General features: G+C 45.7%; 1 protein-coding gene across 9 annotated transcripts in view; it reads right to left on the bottom strand.

The window, feature by feature from the left end:
* tasp1 (taspase, threonine aspartase, 1) overlaps positions 1-17,750 on the bottom strand; it is a 191,716-nt gene that overhangs the window by 46,030 nt on the left and 127,936 nt on the right. For all 9 annotated transcript variants that reach the window (XM_085981660.1, XM_085981659.1, XM_085981661.1 and 6 more), the window contains exon 10: positions 17,579-17,689. In XM_085981660.1, coding sequence (XP_085837786.1) covers positions 17,579-17,689 — 111 coding nt within the window. The remainder of the gene's footprint in view (positions 1-17,578; positions 17,690-17,750) is intronic.

Here is a 17,750-nt window from a genome sequence, read left to right as displayed (position 1 = left end):
AGTATCGTAGATTTAAAAACTGACTCCGGAGAAATCCTAGAGACATGTGGACAACTGGAATGTACAGTTCAACACAATGGCCAGTCAGTAAAGCTGCCTATTATTGTAGCAAGCTACAACAACAGGCCAACCCTCATGGGCAAAGACTGGCTGAGAAAGTTAAAACTAGACTGGAAAAACATCTTCAGTGTAAATGCTTCAAAGAAGCGATGCGACACAATGCTGAACATGTACGAAAGCATGTTCACAGTTATGAGGGCATCACTGGGTATGACATGCATATCCGCATCAAGTCCAATGCGAAGCCTGTCTATTGCAAGGCAAGGCTGGTCCCCTATGCGTTGAAAAGTCAAGTGGAGGAAGAGCTAGAGAAACAGAGAGAACGGAGTGCCAGTAAAAACTGACAAAAGTGAATGGGCTACCCTGATTGTGATAGTGCTCAAAGCAGACAAAACTATAGGCTTGTGTGATGACTAGAAAGTTACTAGCAACCAAACAGTTAACGACAAGCAGTACCCGTTATCTACATCGCAAGATTTGTATGCAGCATTCTGGGTAAAAGGTTTTCTCCAAGCTTGACCTGTCACATGCTTACGTTCAGCTGAATGTTGACAAAGAGAATCACAACATCTCACTGTCAACACACACAAGGGACTGTACTCATACACCAAGCTGCCGTATGATGTAAAGTCCTCCCCCTAAATCTTCCAGGCTACGATGAATAAGATTCTGCAAGGAATTCCAAATTGCTTATGCAATCAAGACGATGTGCTGTTCGCAACAAGCAGCGAGGAAGAAAAGCTAGAAGTGTTAGATTTAGTGCTTCAAAGGTTGAATTCCCACAATGTCAAATTGAAAAGGAGCAAATGTGCTTTTGTGCAACCCGAGGTTGTGTACCTTGGTCTGAAAGGTGAGGCAAATGGCTTGCAACCAGTTAAGGAAAAGGTTGATGCTGTCATCAATGCTCCAAAGACACAGAATGTGTCTGAGTTAAGATCTTTCCTTGGAATGGTACAGTACGACGCATGTTTCTTACCCAAGTTAGTGACCATGTTAGTTGCTTTGCACGAGCTCAAGAGGGATGTCCAGTGGAAGTGGATGAAAACACTTACAACGCTTGTAAGAGAAGTCTCTCCGATGATGCTTTACTTGTGCACTACAACACAGAGCGTGAGCTTAAGTTAGCGTGTGATGCTTCTAGCAGTCATAAGCCACGTAATGGATGACGGCCATAAGAAACCAATCGCGTTTGCATCGCGAACCCTCACAAAGGGCGAAAGAAACTACGCGCAAATTGAAAACAAAGCACTCGCCAGTGTTTGGAATCAAGAAATTCCAACAGCTCTTGATAGACAGAAAGTTTACCCTAATAACGATCACAAACCGCTCCTAGCAAATCTGCCATCCCTGCAATGACTGCATCAAGAATGCAACATTGGGCAGTGTTGTTGTCACAATATGACTACACGATTGAATATTGCACTTCAAAGCAGAACGCAATCGCAAATGCTTTGTCCAGGTTGCCACATGAAGACTCGTGTTAGGAGGGAAGGTGAGATTTTCACGTTAGGTGCAGTTGACAAAGCTTTTCCCGTGAATGCAACTGAGATTGCAGATGAGACTCAGTACTCAAAAGGAGTGTATGAAAACACCTTGAATGGATGGAGTGATCAGTGTATAGACACAGAATTGAAACCATTCCATAACTGTCATACTGAATTGTCTTATAAGCAAAGTTGTATCAAGTGGTGGTACCTACTTCTTTGAGAGAATTCTGGCCAAACTTCATACTGAACATCCAGGGATCGTCAGTATGAAATCAATTGCCAGCAGCTTTGTTTACTGGCCTGGATTGGACAGTGATCTTGAATCACGTCAGCAAATGCAGCGTTTACCAAAATTGCAGAAACAAACCACCGAAAGCTCTACTACAACCCTGGTCATGGCCAAGTAGACCTTTTCAGAGAGTACATGTAGACTTCTGTGAGAAAGCAAATGATTATTTCCTGGTACTTGTAGATAGTCAAAGTGGATTGAGAGAACACATGGGTTCAAATACTACAACTGAACGTACCATAGATGAGTTGAGGTCTATCTTTGCATATCATGGCTTACCTGAGAGCTTGTTTCTGACAATGGCCCTCAGTTCCATTCTGTTCTATTCCAAGAATTCATGAAACGGAACGGTATCAAATACACACTCATTCCACCATATCATCCAGGTTCAAATGGAGCAGCTGAAAGGTCAGTCAGAATAGTAAAAGAAGCTCTCAAAAAGCAAGTGTTGCAGGGTTGTTCAGGACTCAGCATGAAGCAACGTTTGGCAAATGTCTTGCTGAAGTACAGAACTACTCTGCACACTACAACTGGATATATCCCAGCAGAACTCTTGAAGAGGAAATTGAGAACGCGATTGAGTCTTGTCCAACCAAATTTGACCTCAAGAGTTGAACAGAAACGTCATTATGACAGCAATCAGAAAGAACAGTTTCAAACAAAAGGAGTGTGTTCGTGTTCTCAGTCCCCCTGGCAAGTCGAGTTCACACAAGTGGGATGTAGGAACCATAGTAGTGATTGGTGGAACCAAGAGATATTTGGTTGAAATTGGTGAAAACATCCAAAGTGTACATATAGATCAAATGATCTCTGCTAAAGATGAATCAAGACATGATGCTGAACCACTTGTTCATGAACTCATACATGAGTTTGACTCAGTTAAGACTTCAGTAACTGAAGTACCAGATTTAAACAAGTCTGAGATAGAAACAGGTTCATCTTTGAGTTCGGAAAGCAAGACAAAGCAGCCTGCTTGATTGGCACCCCATCCACCACCTTAAACATTCACTCCCTCCACCACTGGCGTATCGTGGCTGCAGTGTGTACCATCTACAAGATGCACTGCAGCAACTCGCCACGGCTTCTTCAGCAGCACCTCCCAAACCCGCGACTCCTACCACCTAGAAGGACAAGAGCAGCAGGCACATGGGAACACCACCATCTGCAAGTTTCCCTGCAAGTCACACGCCAGCCTGACTTGGAAGTATATCGCCGTTCCTTCATCGTTGCTGGGTCAGAATCCTGGAACTCCCTCCCTTACAGCACTGTGGGAGTACCTTCACCACAAGGACTACAGCGGTTGAAGGCGGCGGCTCACCAACACCTTCAAAGGCAACTAGGGATGGGCAATAAATGCTGGCCGTACAAGCGACGCCCACATCCCAGGAACGAATAAAAAAAGGAACCTAACAAAACAGCCCAAAAATTGGTTCAACACCAAAACCTTTTGTAAGGAGATCAGGAAGGCTCCACAAATCTGTTACTAAACTCGATTTGTAGTCCATTTAAAAGAGAAAAAAAACCAGGAGAGTTGGTTGTTATGTGGTACATGTAATGCTAGGAAAAGTGGGACCATAGTTTTGTTGTATTTGAGAGGGGAATACATGCACTTTTTTTTTTAAAGGGAAAAGCAGTGTAATGTATTATCTCATGGTTTGTCACATGGTTTAATATGAGCATGCTCAGTTCGCTCTGGCCTAGTGAAGCAAGAACATTGACTAGCAACTCATCGTGTCTCTGTCCTTCATTTGTTCTACCCAGTTATGTTCTTTGATTTTGATACTGAAATGGTCTTGCATCCAATGTAAGGCAAATGGTATATGCTACAAAAGTTTCTTGGTTTGGGATGGGAAGGGTTGAGGGTTTCAAAGGGTATAAAAGAAAAAAAGGAAAGAAACCAATAGAGAAGGCCAAAGGAGAAAGGCAGATTTAGGAGTTCACGTATTACATAAGGAGAATTGCACTGCAAATAATATGCAACCAATTATCTTCTTGACTGATTTTTATTATAAATAAATTCAAGATTAGATTATTTAACCTATTTTTTTTAAAGTACAATCCTCTTAGTCATCATACTTTAGCAATATAAACCTCTTATGTGCCTCTACTGCAGCAGTTTAGTATAAGGAGGCCCATATCATATTTAATGAGGTAGATTTAGGAAATATTTAAAGAAAAGAACTTTGAAAACAAGACACATGTAACCAAATATACAATAAACTAGGATTTGGAAAGTACCATTTTTGTTTTGCACCTGATTTCCACAATATTTTCCAAACAACCAACTCAAAATCTACTGAATAAAAATATTTACTCCCATCACCCTCCCTCGCCCAAATTTAGCAATATCTCTGTCGCACACTGCTTTTAAGCTACACAAGTGAAAAACATCTGCCATCAGTTTGTCTGTCACCTGCTGCTTAAAGAGCTCCGAACGTCTATGCCAGGCATTCCCAATTTGGCCAGGGGCCCACAGCTCCCGCAGGGATTCAGATCTAAATTGTAAACAGGATGCTGGCTGCCGACGGCAAGAGCTACAATCAGTTGCTAGCAGGACAAATGTAACTAAGCTGCTTTCTCGCCTGCTGGCTACATCCACTGTCCTGCCAAGCTATTCTTTCAGGTCTGCTAACAGCCTGTTCATTTGCTGGATGGCATCCCTTCGCTGGAAGACAGTAAAAAGTGACTGTGCACACTGCGCAGCTTTGATCTCCAGCCAATTATAAAGAGTGACAAGTAAAAATGCATCTGCATTTTACGAAATATTCTGCTGGCATGTAAGCCTTCAGATCTTGACCATGAAACAAAGCTTGTACACAGAAAGGCAGTTATAAAATGTAGGACATTTGAATTATTTCTGTGGGCAAATTTTATTGGTTTTGATTTTTCAAAATAGGCAGCTGCAAAAGGCACTGATGCTATTGCTGTGCTACCTTCAGTATATCAAAATATATTCTTGTTTAAATGTAACTTAAAACTTTACTACTTGGTACTGTGCCACAATAAATCCATCTGCACAGTATAGGGATTCTATACCTGTGCAAGCTAGAGTTCTAAGCAATTTTTTGTATTTATTTTTCAGTGCCTAATGGTTATAGCTTAAAGGGTGCCAGTTACAACTTAACAATTTACCAGCTAGAGAAAACAAAGTCACTAAAACATGCTAATAAGTTACTATTTTCCTTTTCTTCACAAGGACTAATGAACCCCTAATTCTGGATGGAGAGCTGGGGTAGGAGTTGAATGCTCTGGATTATAGCACATAAAATAATTTCATTAAAGCTATGCAAAGATAACAAATTATCGATAACTTGGTCTGTTTGGCATCTAAGGATAACCAATGAAGCAAAATGAAAAAAAATCACTTTGGTACAATAGGAGGTGCTTTTCTGAGCTTGAGTTTAAATGGACTACTTTTGGAATAAAGCAGGAGGAAGTACTTTCAATGTAACATACTCCACAATACTGTTCAAATCAATTCACTTGCACATATCACAAGAAATAGTTGCTTATTAGCTAGCAATAAGACAAAAGCAGGTGGTCTATGAACAAGTGACTTATTTTTGGAACAGACATTAATATTCTTCCCAAGCTTGGATGCCAATCTTAGCTACCTGAAGCGATTAAAATAAAGTCAGCACTGTCCAAGACCATCTAGTTTATTGGATATCATGAGCAAAATCTCTGCCATTCTCTCTCCTTCTTGCACTCCCCCCTACCCACCCACCCCGCAATCAGAGGACACCAAGGGGAGTTGTATTAAATTTTCACATTAACTCAATTTGGAGTACCAAAATCAACAAGGATACTGATCTTTGTACCGATCATAATAACCCAACAGATATATCTGCAGAGTAGCTCTTTTCCAGCTAGGAGAACCAATACCACAGATGTCCATCTCGCTGCCAGGTGGGCTAAGTAGCAATTTCTTTAAAAAGGTATTCAAATGTTAAGATTACATTTATTAGATGCGGTCATCCTCATTCTGCAAGTTCTATCTTCGTAAACAAATAAAATATTGGTGTCATTCAACCAAGGAGAAACATAGAGAATGTAGTGCCCAGAACTAAACCACACAGAGCAGAAGGTCCCAAGTTCTATTCTACGTATAGAATGAGTTGATTTAGCTCAGTCAGGTAGCAGTTGCGGGTGCTACAATTGGCCTTGGTGTTCCAAGCAAAGGGCTGCGGGGGGGAGGCGTTTAAAAAAAAGAAATACTGTTACTGATTGCTATTCAATACCTCCTGCTGAAAATTGCAGGTCTGTGGACATTTAGTGAAACCTTATTACACAAAATTAGGGCTCATGGGGTTGGGGGTAATTTTTTTTTTTTATTCATTGATGGGATGTGGGCGTCACTGGCTAGGCCTGCATTTAGTGCCCATCCCTAATTGCCCTTGAGAAGATGGTGGTGAGCCACCTTCTTGAACCGCTGCAGTCCATATGGTGTAGGTACACCCACAATGCTGTTAGGAAGGGAGTTCCAGGATTTTGGCCCAGCGACAGTGAAGGAACGGCGATACAGGTCCAAGTCAGGATGGTGTGTGGCTTGGAGGGGAACTTGTAGGTGGTGATGTTCCCATGCGTCTGCTGCCCTTGTCCTTCTAAGTGGTAGAGGTCGCGGGTTTGGAAGGTGCTGTTGAAGGAGCTTTGGCGAGTTGCTGCAGTGCATCTTGTAGATGGTACACACTGCAGCCACGGTGCGCCGGTGGTGGAGGGAGTGAATGTTGAAGGTGGTGGATGGAGTGCCAATCAAGCGGGCTGCTTTATCCTGAATGGTGTCAAGCTTCTTGAGTGTTGTTGGAGCTGCACTCATCCAGGCAAGTGGAGAGTATTCCATCACACTCCTGACTTGTGCCTTGTAGATGGTGGAAAGGCTTTGGGGAGTCAGGAGGTGAGACACTCGCCGCAGAATTCCCAGCCTCTGGCCTGCTCTTGTAGCCACAGTATTTATATGGCTGGTCCAGTTCAGTTTCTGATCAATGGTAACCCCCAGGATGTTGATAGTGGGGGATTCAGCGATGGTAATGCCATTGAATGTCAAGGGGAGATGGTTAAGAGTCTCGCTTGTTGGAGATGGTCATTGCCTGGCACTTGTGTGGTGCGAATGTTACTTGCCACTTGTCAGCCCAAGTCTGGATTATATTAGCATGGATTGAGGATTGGTCATTTTCAGGTTGGCAGTCTGTAACTAGTGCGGTACCTGGATCAGTGTTTGGGCCTTAGCTATTTAGAATCTGTATCAATGACTTAGATGAGGGGACCGAATGCAAGGTATCCAGGTTTGCAGACAATAAAAACTTAGGTGGGAAAGTAAGCTGTGAGGAGAACACAGAGGCTGCAAAGGGATACTGGCCTAGAAATTCGAACCTTTGGTGCCGGCTGTTAAGGACGGTATTGAAGAAAAAATGGCGGCGGTCCGCCCACTTCCGGCACAGAATGCAGCGACCACCATATGGGCAAGGTCGGCAGCGCTCTCATTCTCACCTCACCTATGAAATTCATCTCTTTTGTCCATGTTTGGATCAAGGCTGTAATGAGGTTTGGAACCGAGTGGTCCTGGCGCAACCCAAACTGAGTATCATTGAGCAGGTTATTTGTAAGTAAGTGCCGCTTGATAGCACTGTTAACGACACCTTCCATCACTTTGCTGATAATTGAGAGTAGACTGATGGGGTGGCAATTTTCCGGATTGGATTTATCCTGTTTTTTTGTGGACAGGACATACCTGGGCAGTTTTCCACATTGTCGGGTAGATGCCAGTGTTGTAGCTGTACTGGAACAGCTTGACTAGTTCTGGAGCACAAGTCTTCAACACGATAGCCGAGATGCTGTCAGGGCCCATAGCCTTTTCTGTATCCAGTGCGCTCAGCCGTTTCTTGATATCATGTGGAATGAATCGAATTGGCTTCCGTGATGGTGGGGACATCAGAAGGAGGCTGATATGGATCATCCACTCGGCACTTCTGTCGAAGATGGTTGCAAACACACTCAGTGATTTTGGACATCGCTGCGCCTCTTACCGCCCTCTCCAAAGCACGACCGTGTGTGCAGCCGTTGACAGCGCGTAGAGCAGGAAGAAAGTGGCGGTGAGCTATAAACCGTACAGTAAACAGCTGCTGAGATAACTGGTAACTATGGAGAACTCGGTGAAAACTGCTTCCAATAAGATGCATCAAATCTCCCCATGTCAGTCAAACATTACAGGAGGGAAATACTTTTAAAATAAACTATACTCTACTACGGTTGTAAGAATTTCAGGAAAAACTCAAAGCTGCATTTCCTTAAATTTTATAAACTGGGTTTTCTATTTTAGCAACCGATATAAGAATATGCAAAGTTTTGAAGTCTGTTTATAAAAGGCCAAGAATTAAGGAAGATTTAACACCATATTCTCACTAAGAGTTCTTCAAAAGTCTGCTGTTAAAAATTTAATTGAAAACTCTTCTGCGCGATTTACATCAGTAAACTCGTGACCAAGAGGTTCATGTTTCCCTTTTAAATTTTTTTTATTTCAACTGATTTCTCATGCAACAGTTTATTGACATCTATGCAACAGTCTTTCATGGTTAACAAGTGACTGCCCGAGTACGCCGCACCGATCCTTTAGACGAGACCGTCGGCCTCTTGCTGATGTTACCGCCAGAAAGAGTGTGTTGTAAAAGGAGATTCTGTGCTCCGTTCATTTAAATCAGCAGGCAGTACCAAAATAGTGGTGCTGCCTGAGCTCTTTTTGACGGTGGCCGTTAACCTTGGCCCGCAGTGGCACCGCCCTTTTTCGGGATTAATCGAATTTCTAGGCCACTGACAAATTAAGTGAGTGGGAAAGAACATGGCAGATGGAATACAATGTGGAGAAGTGTGAAGTTATCCACATTGGCAGAAAAAAGTAGAAAAGCAGAATATTTTTTAAATGGCGGGAGATTGGGAAATGTTGGTATTCAGAGGGACCTGGTGTCCTTGTACACAAATCACAGAAAGTTAACATGCAGGTACAGCAAGCAATTAGGAAAGCAAATGGTATGTTAGCCTTTATTACAAAGTGATTGGGGTATAAGAGTAAAGAAGTCTTACTACAATTATATTTGGCCTTGGTGAGACCACAATTGGAGTATTGTGTACAGTTTTGGTCTCCTTACCCAAGGAAGGATATACTTGTCTTAGATGGTTCACTCGACTGTCCTGGGAAGAGGGGATTGTCCTATGAGGAGAAATTGAGTAGACTAGACCTATATTCCTTAGAGTTTAGAAGAACATATAAAATTCTTACAGGGCTTGACAGGGTAGATGCTGGGTGGATGTTTCCCCCGGCTTGGGGTGTCCAGAACTGGGGGTCACGGTCTCAGAATAATAAGGAGTCAGCCATTTATGACTGAGATGAGGAGAAATTTCTCCACTCAATGGGTTGTGAATGTTTGGAACTCTCTACCCCAGAGATCTGTGGATGCTGAATTGTTGAGTATATTCAAGACGGAGATTGGTAGATTTTTGGATATTAAGGGAAACGAGGGGTATGGTGATAGTGCAGGAAAGTGGAGTTGAGGTAGAAGATCAGCCATGAACTTATTGAATGGCGGAGCAGGCGCAAATGGCCTACTCCTGTTCCTATTTCTTATGTTATGCCCTCTGTGGTCAAATAACCTGTCAACACTCACCGTCTTGACCGATACATGGAGAATGGCTAAAGGGGCGAGCTGCAGAGGGCCTGCTCAACAAGCTCATCGCTTTTTAAATTGATCTTTTCTCTTTCTAGAAACATACTCGTTGTCTCTTGAACCAATTTAAGCTATGCGGTTCAATGGTCTTTCCTGGTAACTTATGCTACAAATCTATATCCCATGGTACAAAATAAAACTTTCATTCCACTTCTCCACCTACTCATAAATTCTTCTTTAAATCTTCTGTCCCTGGTATTTGAACCGCTTACCATAATGAACAATTTGTCTGGATCAACATTGGAAGAGAGGTTGCAAGGTTACCCAATTTAAGTTCTCAATATTATAAAATGGATAAAATTCTGCAAAATCTAGATAAAAAATGAATCATCCTGCTGCTCACATCTATATCCTCCTATCCGTGGCATGAAGACCAACTCCAAAGCACCCCGCATATTAACTCTTCAGTTTGAAAGTTTACGCCAATTTCCTGTTTCATACTGATTATCTACCCAACACCATACATTTTAAAGCCATTTATCTATCCATTCAGTCAGTGATTCCTTAGCTTAAACAATGTGGAACTTATCAAGGCCCTCTGAAAATCCATCGCACTGCATTACGCTAAAACACTAAGGCCTAGAAATTCAGTAAGGCCCCGCCAGCTGGCTAGCGCCCAAAAGTTAGTGCTGCGCGCGGAGCCAGTTGCGCCCGTCAGATATTCAGTTTTTGCGCCCCAAGTCGGAACCGGGCGCTATTCCAGGGTGGGCCCGCCCCCGCTTGGGGCGCTGAAACTGAATTTCAGCGCTGTAGGTGCCGCTGCGCCACCCCCTGCGGAGCGGCAGGCTGCGGTACTGCAGGCCTCCTCCTTCTCTTAAGGGGGAGGTGCCTGCAACGGGGAGCTCGCCGCTTGATAGTGCCGGCAAATGAGCCCGGCACCACGGAGAAGTGCCGGGCTCGCGGAAAGCAGCCGGCAATGCCGCGGGGGGGGGGGGGGGGGTGGAGGAGGCTGGGGAAGGAGGTGCGGCCAGGCGGCCGCCGAAAAAGCGGCCGGCCGCACCTCCGCCTTAACTAGCGCCACTAAGGCTGCAGCACGGCCCGGTCTTCACAACGTTGTTTGCGGCCGCTGCGGAACAGGCGGCCGCAATTAAATAAGGGGGTCGGGCCGGTAGCGGGGCGGAACCGGGGCACTGCGCACACCGATGACGTCATCGGTGCCGGCGCAGCGCTACCGGCTACCGCCGCCATTACCGCAGCGCTGAATATCAGCGCAAACTCCTCTACTGGCGCAGAAGCCCTCTTTGGGCGGTAACTGGTCGCACACGCAACTGAATTTCTAGCCCTAAGTTAGTTAAATATGATCTTCCCTCCTGAATTTATGCCGGTTATACATAGAAACATAGAAGATAGGAGCAGGAGTAGGCCATTTGGCCCCTCGAGCCTGCTCCGCCATTCAATGCGATCATGGCTGATCATCCAAATTCAGTACCCAGTCCCTGCTTTCTCCCCATACCCCTTGATCCCTGATACACTACCAAGATTTTCCCCACTAGATCACTCAAACTCCATTTCAAATATCTTCTTTGCAATCATAGTTAAACTCATCAGTCTACGATTTTCAGGCAAGTCGCAACCAATGTTCACTTTAAGCTGCGCAGCATTGTGGAGCTCCTGCACAGCCAGCTCACTGGCTTTTAAATGCAAAAACGGCGCATGCACCAATTTTTGAATGGGGTGCACAGCCTGTTAAAGGGGCCGCACAGCCCCCCAAAAATTAGAGGGAACATTGGTCTCAAACCTTTTTAAAGTCATGTAGCTAGGTTAGCCACTTTCTATTCTTAAGAAATTTCTCCCAAGTTTAATTTTAAACTTCACCTTTAAAAGTCTCAGTGCATGCTGTCCAAATCAGATACTTCCTTCATTTTAAGACCATCTAACTTTTTGATAACCATGACATTATTTGTATGCTATCCTGCTTTTCTGCCATTCCTGGAAATAGGATTTTTGACCTGGGAAACTTCCATCAGAAAAGGTGGATTCTTCTATTACTTTGTTCTCGATTTCCAACTTCCCATTACAATCATGAAATGGGCCAATAATTTCATAGTTTTCCAATCACTCTTCCAATGAATGAATTTCTCATCCCTTTGAAGTCTGCTCTTTTAAAGTCCAGTATCTCTGTTCCAGGTGGTTGTTCCCTACTCTGCTGCACATTCCCTCATTCTTATTTCTTGGCTTGGAGACAGAAACAGTCAGATCCAAGTAACCACAAGACAACTGAAATACAAGTAACACAGTAGCTCTAAACCACCCAGGTCAGAAATGTGAAGGAGGCCTAGAAGAGAACATTGTACACAAAACTGAACTTCTTAGAAAGAGTGAGTAAAATAGTATCTGTAATATGTAATCTCAAGTTCTTCATTGCTTCAACCTGCACGTACAAACAGATGCGAGCAAAACAGTGTAAAAAGAAAAAAATAGCAGGAGTCCTGACAACGTAAACCATCAGGCCATCATGGGCAGCTGCAGCACTGAAGTGTCCATTATCCCGAGTGCCTCAACACAAGACAGAAATATTTAGCAGTAGCATACCTATTTCTTTAGATCACTTGCTTCCAGAAATTCATGCACGTTAGTTAGCCTAAGAGCAGAGTTAGATCTAACTTCCTCTGCAGGTGGGATAGGCTTGATGGACCAGATGGTCTTCACCTGTCCGTCGTTGTTCGTATTTGCGTAGGCCCTACTGTAAAATACAAGGCAATACGACCTAATTCGCCCTCTGCTATGCTTTTGCATCAGTCTTGCTCAGCCAAATTCAAAAAACTAACCTCAATTAAGCAATTGGTTTACTTAGAATTGCTCCCAAAATAAACAACCACCTATCGATTAAAGCTTTCTTTCCAATCTACATAAGGAGGAAATGTTTTTTGTAGATCAACTAAGTGATGATCCTTCCTTTCAAAGGCTTGGGGAAAAGCATGATCAAGCTATCCTCAAACAATGTCAACTTCACTCTGCTTCGGTTCACTGTGTACATCAATGATTTGGATATAGGACTTGAGGGATTGGTGTCCAAATTTGCAGAAAATAGTATATCATTCTGAGGATCAAAGGAAGCTGTATGGGGATATTGATAAGATAGTGGAATAGGCAAAAAAGTGACAGATAGAATTCGATGGCAGTAAGTGTGGGGTAGTACATTTTATATTATACTTCAAATGGGGGAAAGCTAGGAGATAAAGAGGAGAAGGATTTGGGGGTTCAGGTTCACAAGTCCTTTAAAAGCAGCACCTCAACGCCGTAAGAAAGCTAATGGAATACTGGGTTTTACGGCAAGTGGTATAGCATATAAAAGTCAAGCGAAAACAATGAATCTATAGTAAGACCACAGTTGGAGTACTGAGCGCAGTTTTGGTCTCCACTATAGGAAGGATGTTGAGGCAATGGAGAGGGTACAGCATATATTCACTAGAATGCAAATATGAAAAAAAACTTGAAAAATTGAGGATATTTACATAAGCACAGAGAAGGTTATGGGATGATTTGATTGAGGAATTTTAAATTATGAAGGGGTGGGACACAGTGGCTAGAAAGAGACTTTTTTCTGGTTAAAGGGTCAAGAACAAGGGGATGTAGAAACTAGATTAAATGCAAGAGATTTAGGTTGGAGAGGAGAAACCTTTTTTAACTCGGAGTTGTCAAGCAATACTGGAGTTAGTGTTTGTAGCAAGAGACCATACTTGTATGGAGGATAAACACCAATACAGACTGGTTAGGCCAAACAGCCTGTTTTGGTGCTGTAATTTCTATGTAGTTCTACGTAAATATCAAGAGGGCTCCATGCTGCCACTTCTGCTTGTCAGAGCACCACCCCATTGCCTTTTTTCCCCCAAAGAGCTGCTATTCTTCTCAATTAATCACTGATTTGTTGCTGCCTTGGTCTCTGATGTGCTGTCACTGATTGTACATCTGCACTGCTGAAATTACATAGCAGTCTGCTCCTTCTCCAACATATGGCTGTGCTAGGCTTACACGAAGATCATCACAACCTGGGGAAGGAAACTAAACCAAGAGATGGCAAAGTTGGCCAGGCAAACCCTGACTCAAAAGCACAGCAGAGAGTACAGGCATCAGGAGGCCGTTTCAGCCACAATACCTGCAAAAGAATATTGTGGTGAACCCTGCACGAGGAGTGAAACAGGTCTCCAATAACTAGCCATTCCAGGCCCACCATATCCTGGCCTTGATCAAAAACGGTTTCACAGATGATGTCTCCTTCAACCTCATTGAAGTAGCCCCACTCATTATGATATACATATGTCTCAATCACAGTCGTGCCCTTACTTCTACTTTTAATGCCTTTATCTCAACCAAATCCCTCATGGTATCCCATACTTCCAATACACTTCCTATTTGCACCTGAAGTGTGAGGGCCACAATATCAAAGTGCACCTGGTGCATGAGTGGCCTGGACATCCTGTGCTAGATCTGGCTTGAATACCTCAAGCAATACTGCATTCCCTTCTCCACGGCCAAATCTTCCTATTACTCGAAGAATAGCCTTAAGAGTAAGGACAATTCCAGACTCCTCTTTTCAAATGAAAAAAAGCCACCACTGACCTCCATCCTTGTCCCTCCATGCTCAAGTCCAACACCTAGCGCTAGAAGAATGTGGATTTGATTTTATTCCCAAGATTGAAATTATTCACTTGACCGTCTCCTTCTACTCTATCCCTTGCCTCCTCTCGAACTTCCCACATCCCACCGCTCCATCCCATATCATCGTTCCCCAGGCTGATTTCCTCCAGGAAACACACCCAATGCTCTTTCGACCAGTTGCTGATCCAAATCTGGACCACACAACAACTTTAATGGCTCCCTTTGCACAGACACTGTTGGTCCTCCATTTCAAAATGCCGTTACCACCACCGTACTCAAAAGCTCATTCTGTGTGCTCCTTCCTCTCCAAAAACCACCATCTGTAAACCACTTTTCCACTATTTGGTGCTCAAATGGATTACCAATCAGCACCATGCTCACTCGCCACCCCTTGTTCAAAACCCTTCAATCCGATTTCATTCAACTACATTCCCCCCTCTCCAGCTGCTTACTCAGATTCCAACTGCGTCTCATATGATCGCAAGCTAGATTGCAGACCCTATATGCTATCACCAAGATCTCTTATACTTCCACATCACCTGGTTTCACCCCTACCTCAGCCACTACTGAAACACTTATCCATGCTTACATTATCTCCATCCTTGACATTTTAAGGTCCTTCTCATCTGCCTCATGAGCTCTACTTCACTGCAAATCTTAGCTCATCCAAAACTCCCTATTCACTGAATTCTGTCCGGCACCAATTTCTACTTAACCATCCCACCTATACTACCCAATCTTGTCTGGTTCCGTTTCCAAACTCAATTGAATTCAAAATCCTCAACCCACCCAACCTCTGCAACCCCATTCAGCCCTATATCATAACTTGTGCCCTTCCATTTCCCAATCTAGTCTCTGCTCCACTACTGATGGCAGAGTCTTGAGAGAGAGCGTGTGTAAGTGGGTCGAGAAAGGGAAGGAGAGAAAGACAAACAGAGAGAGAGAGGAGGGGGGAGGGGAAGAGAGGGAGGGGGAGGGGAAGAGAGGGAGGGGGAAGGAGGAGAGAGGGAGGGGGAAGGAGGAGAGAGGGAGGGGGAGGGGAAGAGAAAGAGGGGGGAAGGAGGAGAGGGAGGGAGAGAAAGAGGGAGGGGAAGGAAAAAGGAGGGGGAAGGAAGAGAGAGCGAGCAATGGAGAAGGAAGAGAGGAAGAGAGAGCGAGCGATGGGGAAGGAGAGAGTGTGTGCAAGGGGGAAGGAGGAGAGAGACAGCGGGAGGGGGAATGAGAGAGAGAGAGGGGGAAGGAGGAGAGAGAGGGAGAGCGAGGGAAGGGAGAGAGACAGAGAGAGAAAGAGGGAGGGGGAAGGAAGAGAGAGAGCGCAAGCGATGGGGAAGGAGGAGAGAGAGGGAAGGAGGAGAGAGGGGGAAGGAGAGAGAGCGAGAGGAGGAGAGAGAGAGCGCGCGAAAGGAGAGAGCGCAAAAGAAAGGAGAGAGCGCGAAGGAAAGGAGAGAGCGCGAAGGAAAGGAGAGAGCGCGAAGGAAAGGAGAGAGCGAAGGAAAGGAGAGAGGGCGAAGGAAAGGAGAGAGGGCGAAGGAAAGGAGAGAGCGCGAAGGAAAGGAGAGAGCGCGAAGGAAAGGAGAGAGCGCGAAGGAAAGGAGAGAGCGAAGGAAAGGAGAGAGCGCGAAGGAAAGGAGAGAGCGCGAAGGAAAGGAGAGAGGGCGAAGGAAAGGAGAGAGGGCGAAGGAAAGGAGAGAGGGCGAAGGAAAGGAGAGCGCGCGAAGGAAAGGAGAGAGCGCGAAGGAAAGGAGAGAGGGCGAAGGAAAGAGAGGGCGAAGGAAAGGAGAGAGCGCGAAGGAAAGGAGAGAGCGCGAAGGAAAGGAGAGAGCGCGAAGGAGAGAGAGGGCGAAGGAAAGGAGAGAGCGCGAAGGAAAGGAGAGAGCGCGAAGGAAAGGAGAGAGCGCGAAGGAAAGGAGAGAGCGCGAAGGAGAGAGAGGGCGAAGGAAAGGAGAGAGGGCGAAGGAAAGGAGAGAGGGCGAAGGAAAGGAGAGAGGGCGAAGGAAAGGAGAGAGCGCGAAGGAAAGGAGAGAGGGCGAAGGAAAGGAGAGAGCGCGAAGGAAAGGAGAGAGCGCGAAGGAAAGGAGAGAGCGCGAAGGAAAGGAGAGAGCGCGAAGGAGAGAGAGGGCGAAGGAAAGGAGGGCGAAGGAAAGGAGAGAGCGCGAAGGAAAGGAGAGAGCGCGAAGGAAAGGAGAGAGTGCGAAGGAAAGGAGAGAGCGCGAAGGAGAGAGAGGGCGAAGGAAAGGAGAGAGGGCGAAGGAAAGGAGAGAGGGCGAAGGAAAGGAGAGAGCGCGAAGGAAAGGAGAGAGCGCGAAGGAAAGGAGAGAGCGCGAAGGAAAGGAGAGAGCGCGAAGGAAAGGAGAGAGGGCGAAGGAGAGAGAGGGCGAAGGAAAGGAGAGAGGGCGAAGGAAAGGAGAGAGCGCGAAGGAAAGGAGAGAGGGCGAAGGAAAGGAGAGAGCGCGAAGGAAAGGAGAGAGGGCGAAGGAAAGGAGAGAGGGCGAAGGAAAGGAGAGAGGGCGAAGGAAAGGAGAGAGCGCGAAGGAAAGGAGAGAGCGCGAAGGAAAGGAGAGAGGGCGAAGGAAAGGAGAGAGGGCGAAGGAAAGGAGAGAGCGCGAAGGAAAGGAGAGAGGGCGAAGGAAAGGAGAGAGGGCGAAGGAAAGGAGAGAGGGCGAAGGAAAGGAGAGAGCGCGAAGGAAAGGAGAGAGCGCGAAGGAAAGGAGAGAGCGCGAAGGAAAGGAGAGAGCGCGAAGGAAAGGAGAGAGCGCGAAGGAAAGGAGAGAGGGCGAAGGAAAGGAGAGAGGGCGAAGGAAAGGAGAGAGCGCGAAGGAAAGGAGAGAGCGCGAAGGAAAGGAGAGAGCGCGAAGGAAAGGAGAGAGGGCGAAGGAAAGGAGAGAGGGGAAGGAAAGGAGAGAGGGCGAAGGAAAGGAGAGAGGGCGAAGGAAAGGAGAGAGGGCGAAGGAAAGGAGAGAGGGGAAGGAAAGGAGAGAGGGGAAGGAAAGGAGAGAGCGCGAAGGAAAGGAGAGAGGGGAAGGAAAGGAGAGAGGGCGAAGGAAAGGAGAGCGGGGAAGGAAAGGAGAGAGCGCGAAGGAAAGGAGAGAGCGCGAAGGAGAGAGAGGGCGAAGGAAAGGAGAGAGCGCGAAGGAAAGGAGAGAGGGCGAAGGAAAGGAGAGAGGGCGAAGGAGAGAGAGGGCGAAGGAAAGGAGAGAGGGCGAAGGAGAGAGAGGGCGAAGGAAAGGAGAGAGGGCGAAGGAAAGGAGAGAGGGCGAAGGAAAGGAGAGAGGGCGAAGGAAAGGAGAGAGGGCGAAGGAAAGGAGAGAGGGCGAAGGAAAGGAGAGAGGGCGAAGGAAAGGAGAGAGGGCGAAGGAGAGAGGGCGAAGGAAAGGAGAGAGGAAGGGAGGAGGAGATCTCTACTGCAGCAGAAGGAAACAGGAACTTACGAACGAACTTCTTTTGCATAGTCTCCAATAAGGCCTGGTGGGCATCTTCTGCTTGTAGGGCCACTGAACACTCCCTGGCCAACATGGTTCGTACAAGGTGCTCTCCACAACCTAGAAGGGGAAAATTAAAAAAAAAAGGCAAATTAAGAGATCAGAAGTGGAAAGATAGCTC

This window comes from Somniosus microcephalus, chromosome 3 (genome assembly GCF_052327205.1).
Source record: "Somniosus microcephalus isolate GS21.2 chromosome 3, FLI_Smic_1.0, whole genome shotgun sequence".
Lineage (NCBI taxonomy): Eukaryota > Metazoa > Chordata > Chondrichthyes > Squaliformes > Somniosidae > Somniosus > Somniosus microcephalus.
Note: the sequence above shows the minus strand (reverse complement) of the source record. Positions and strands in the feature narration are given on the sequence as shown.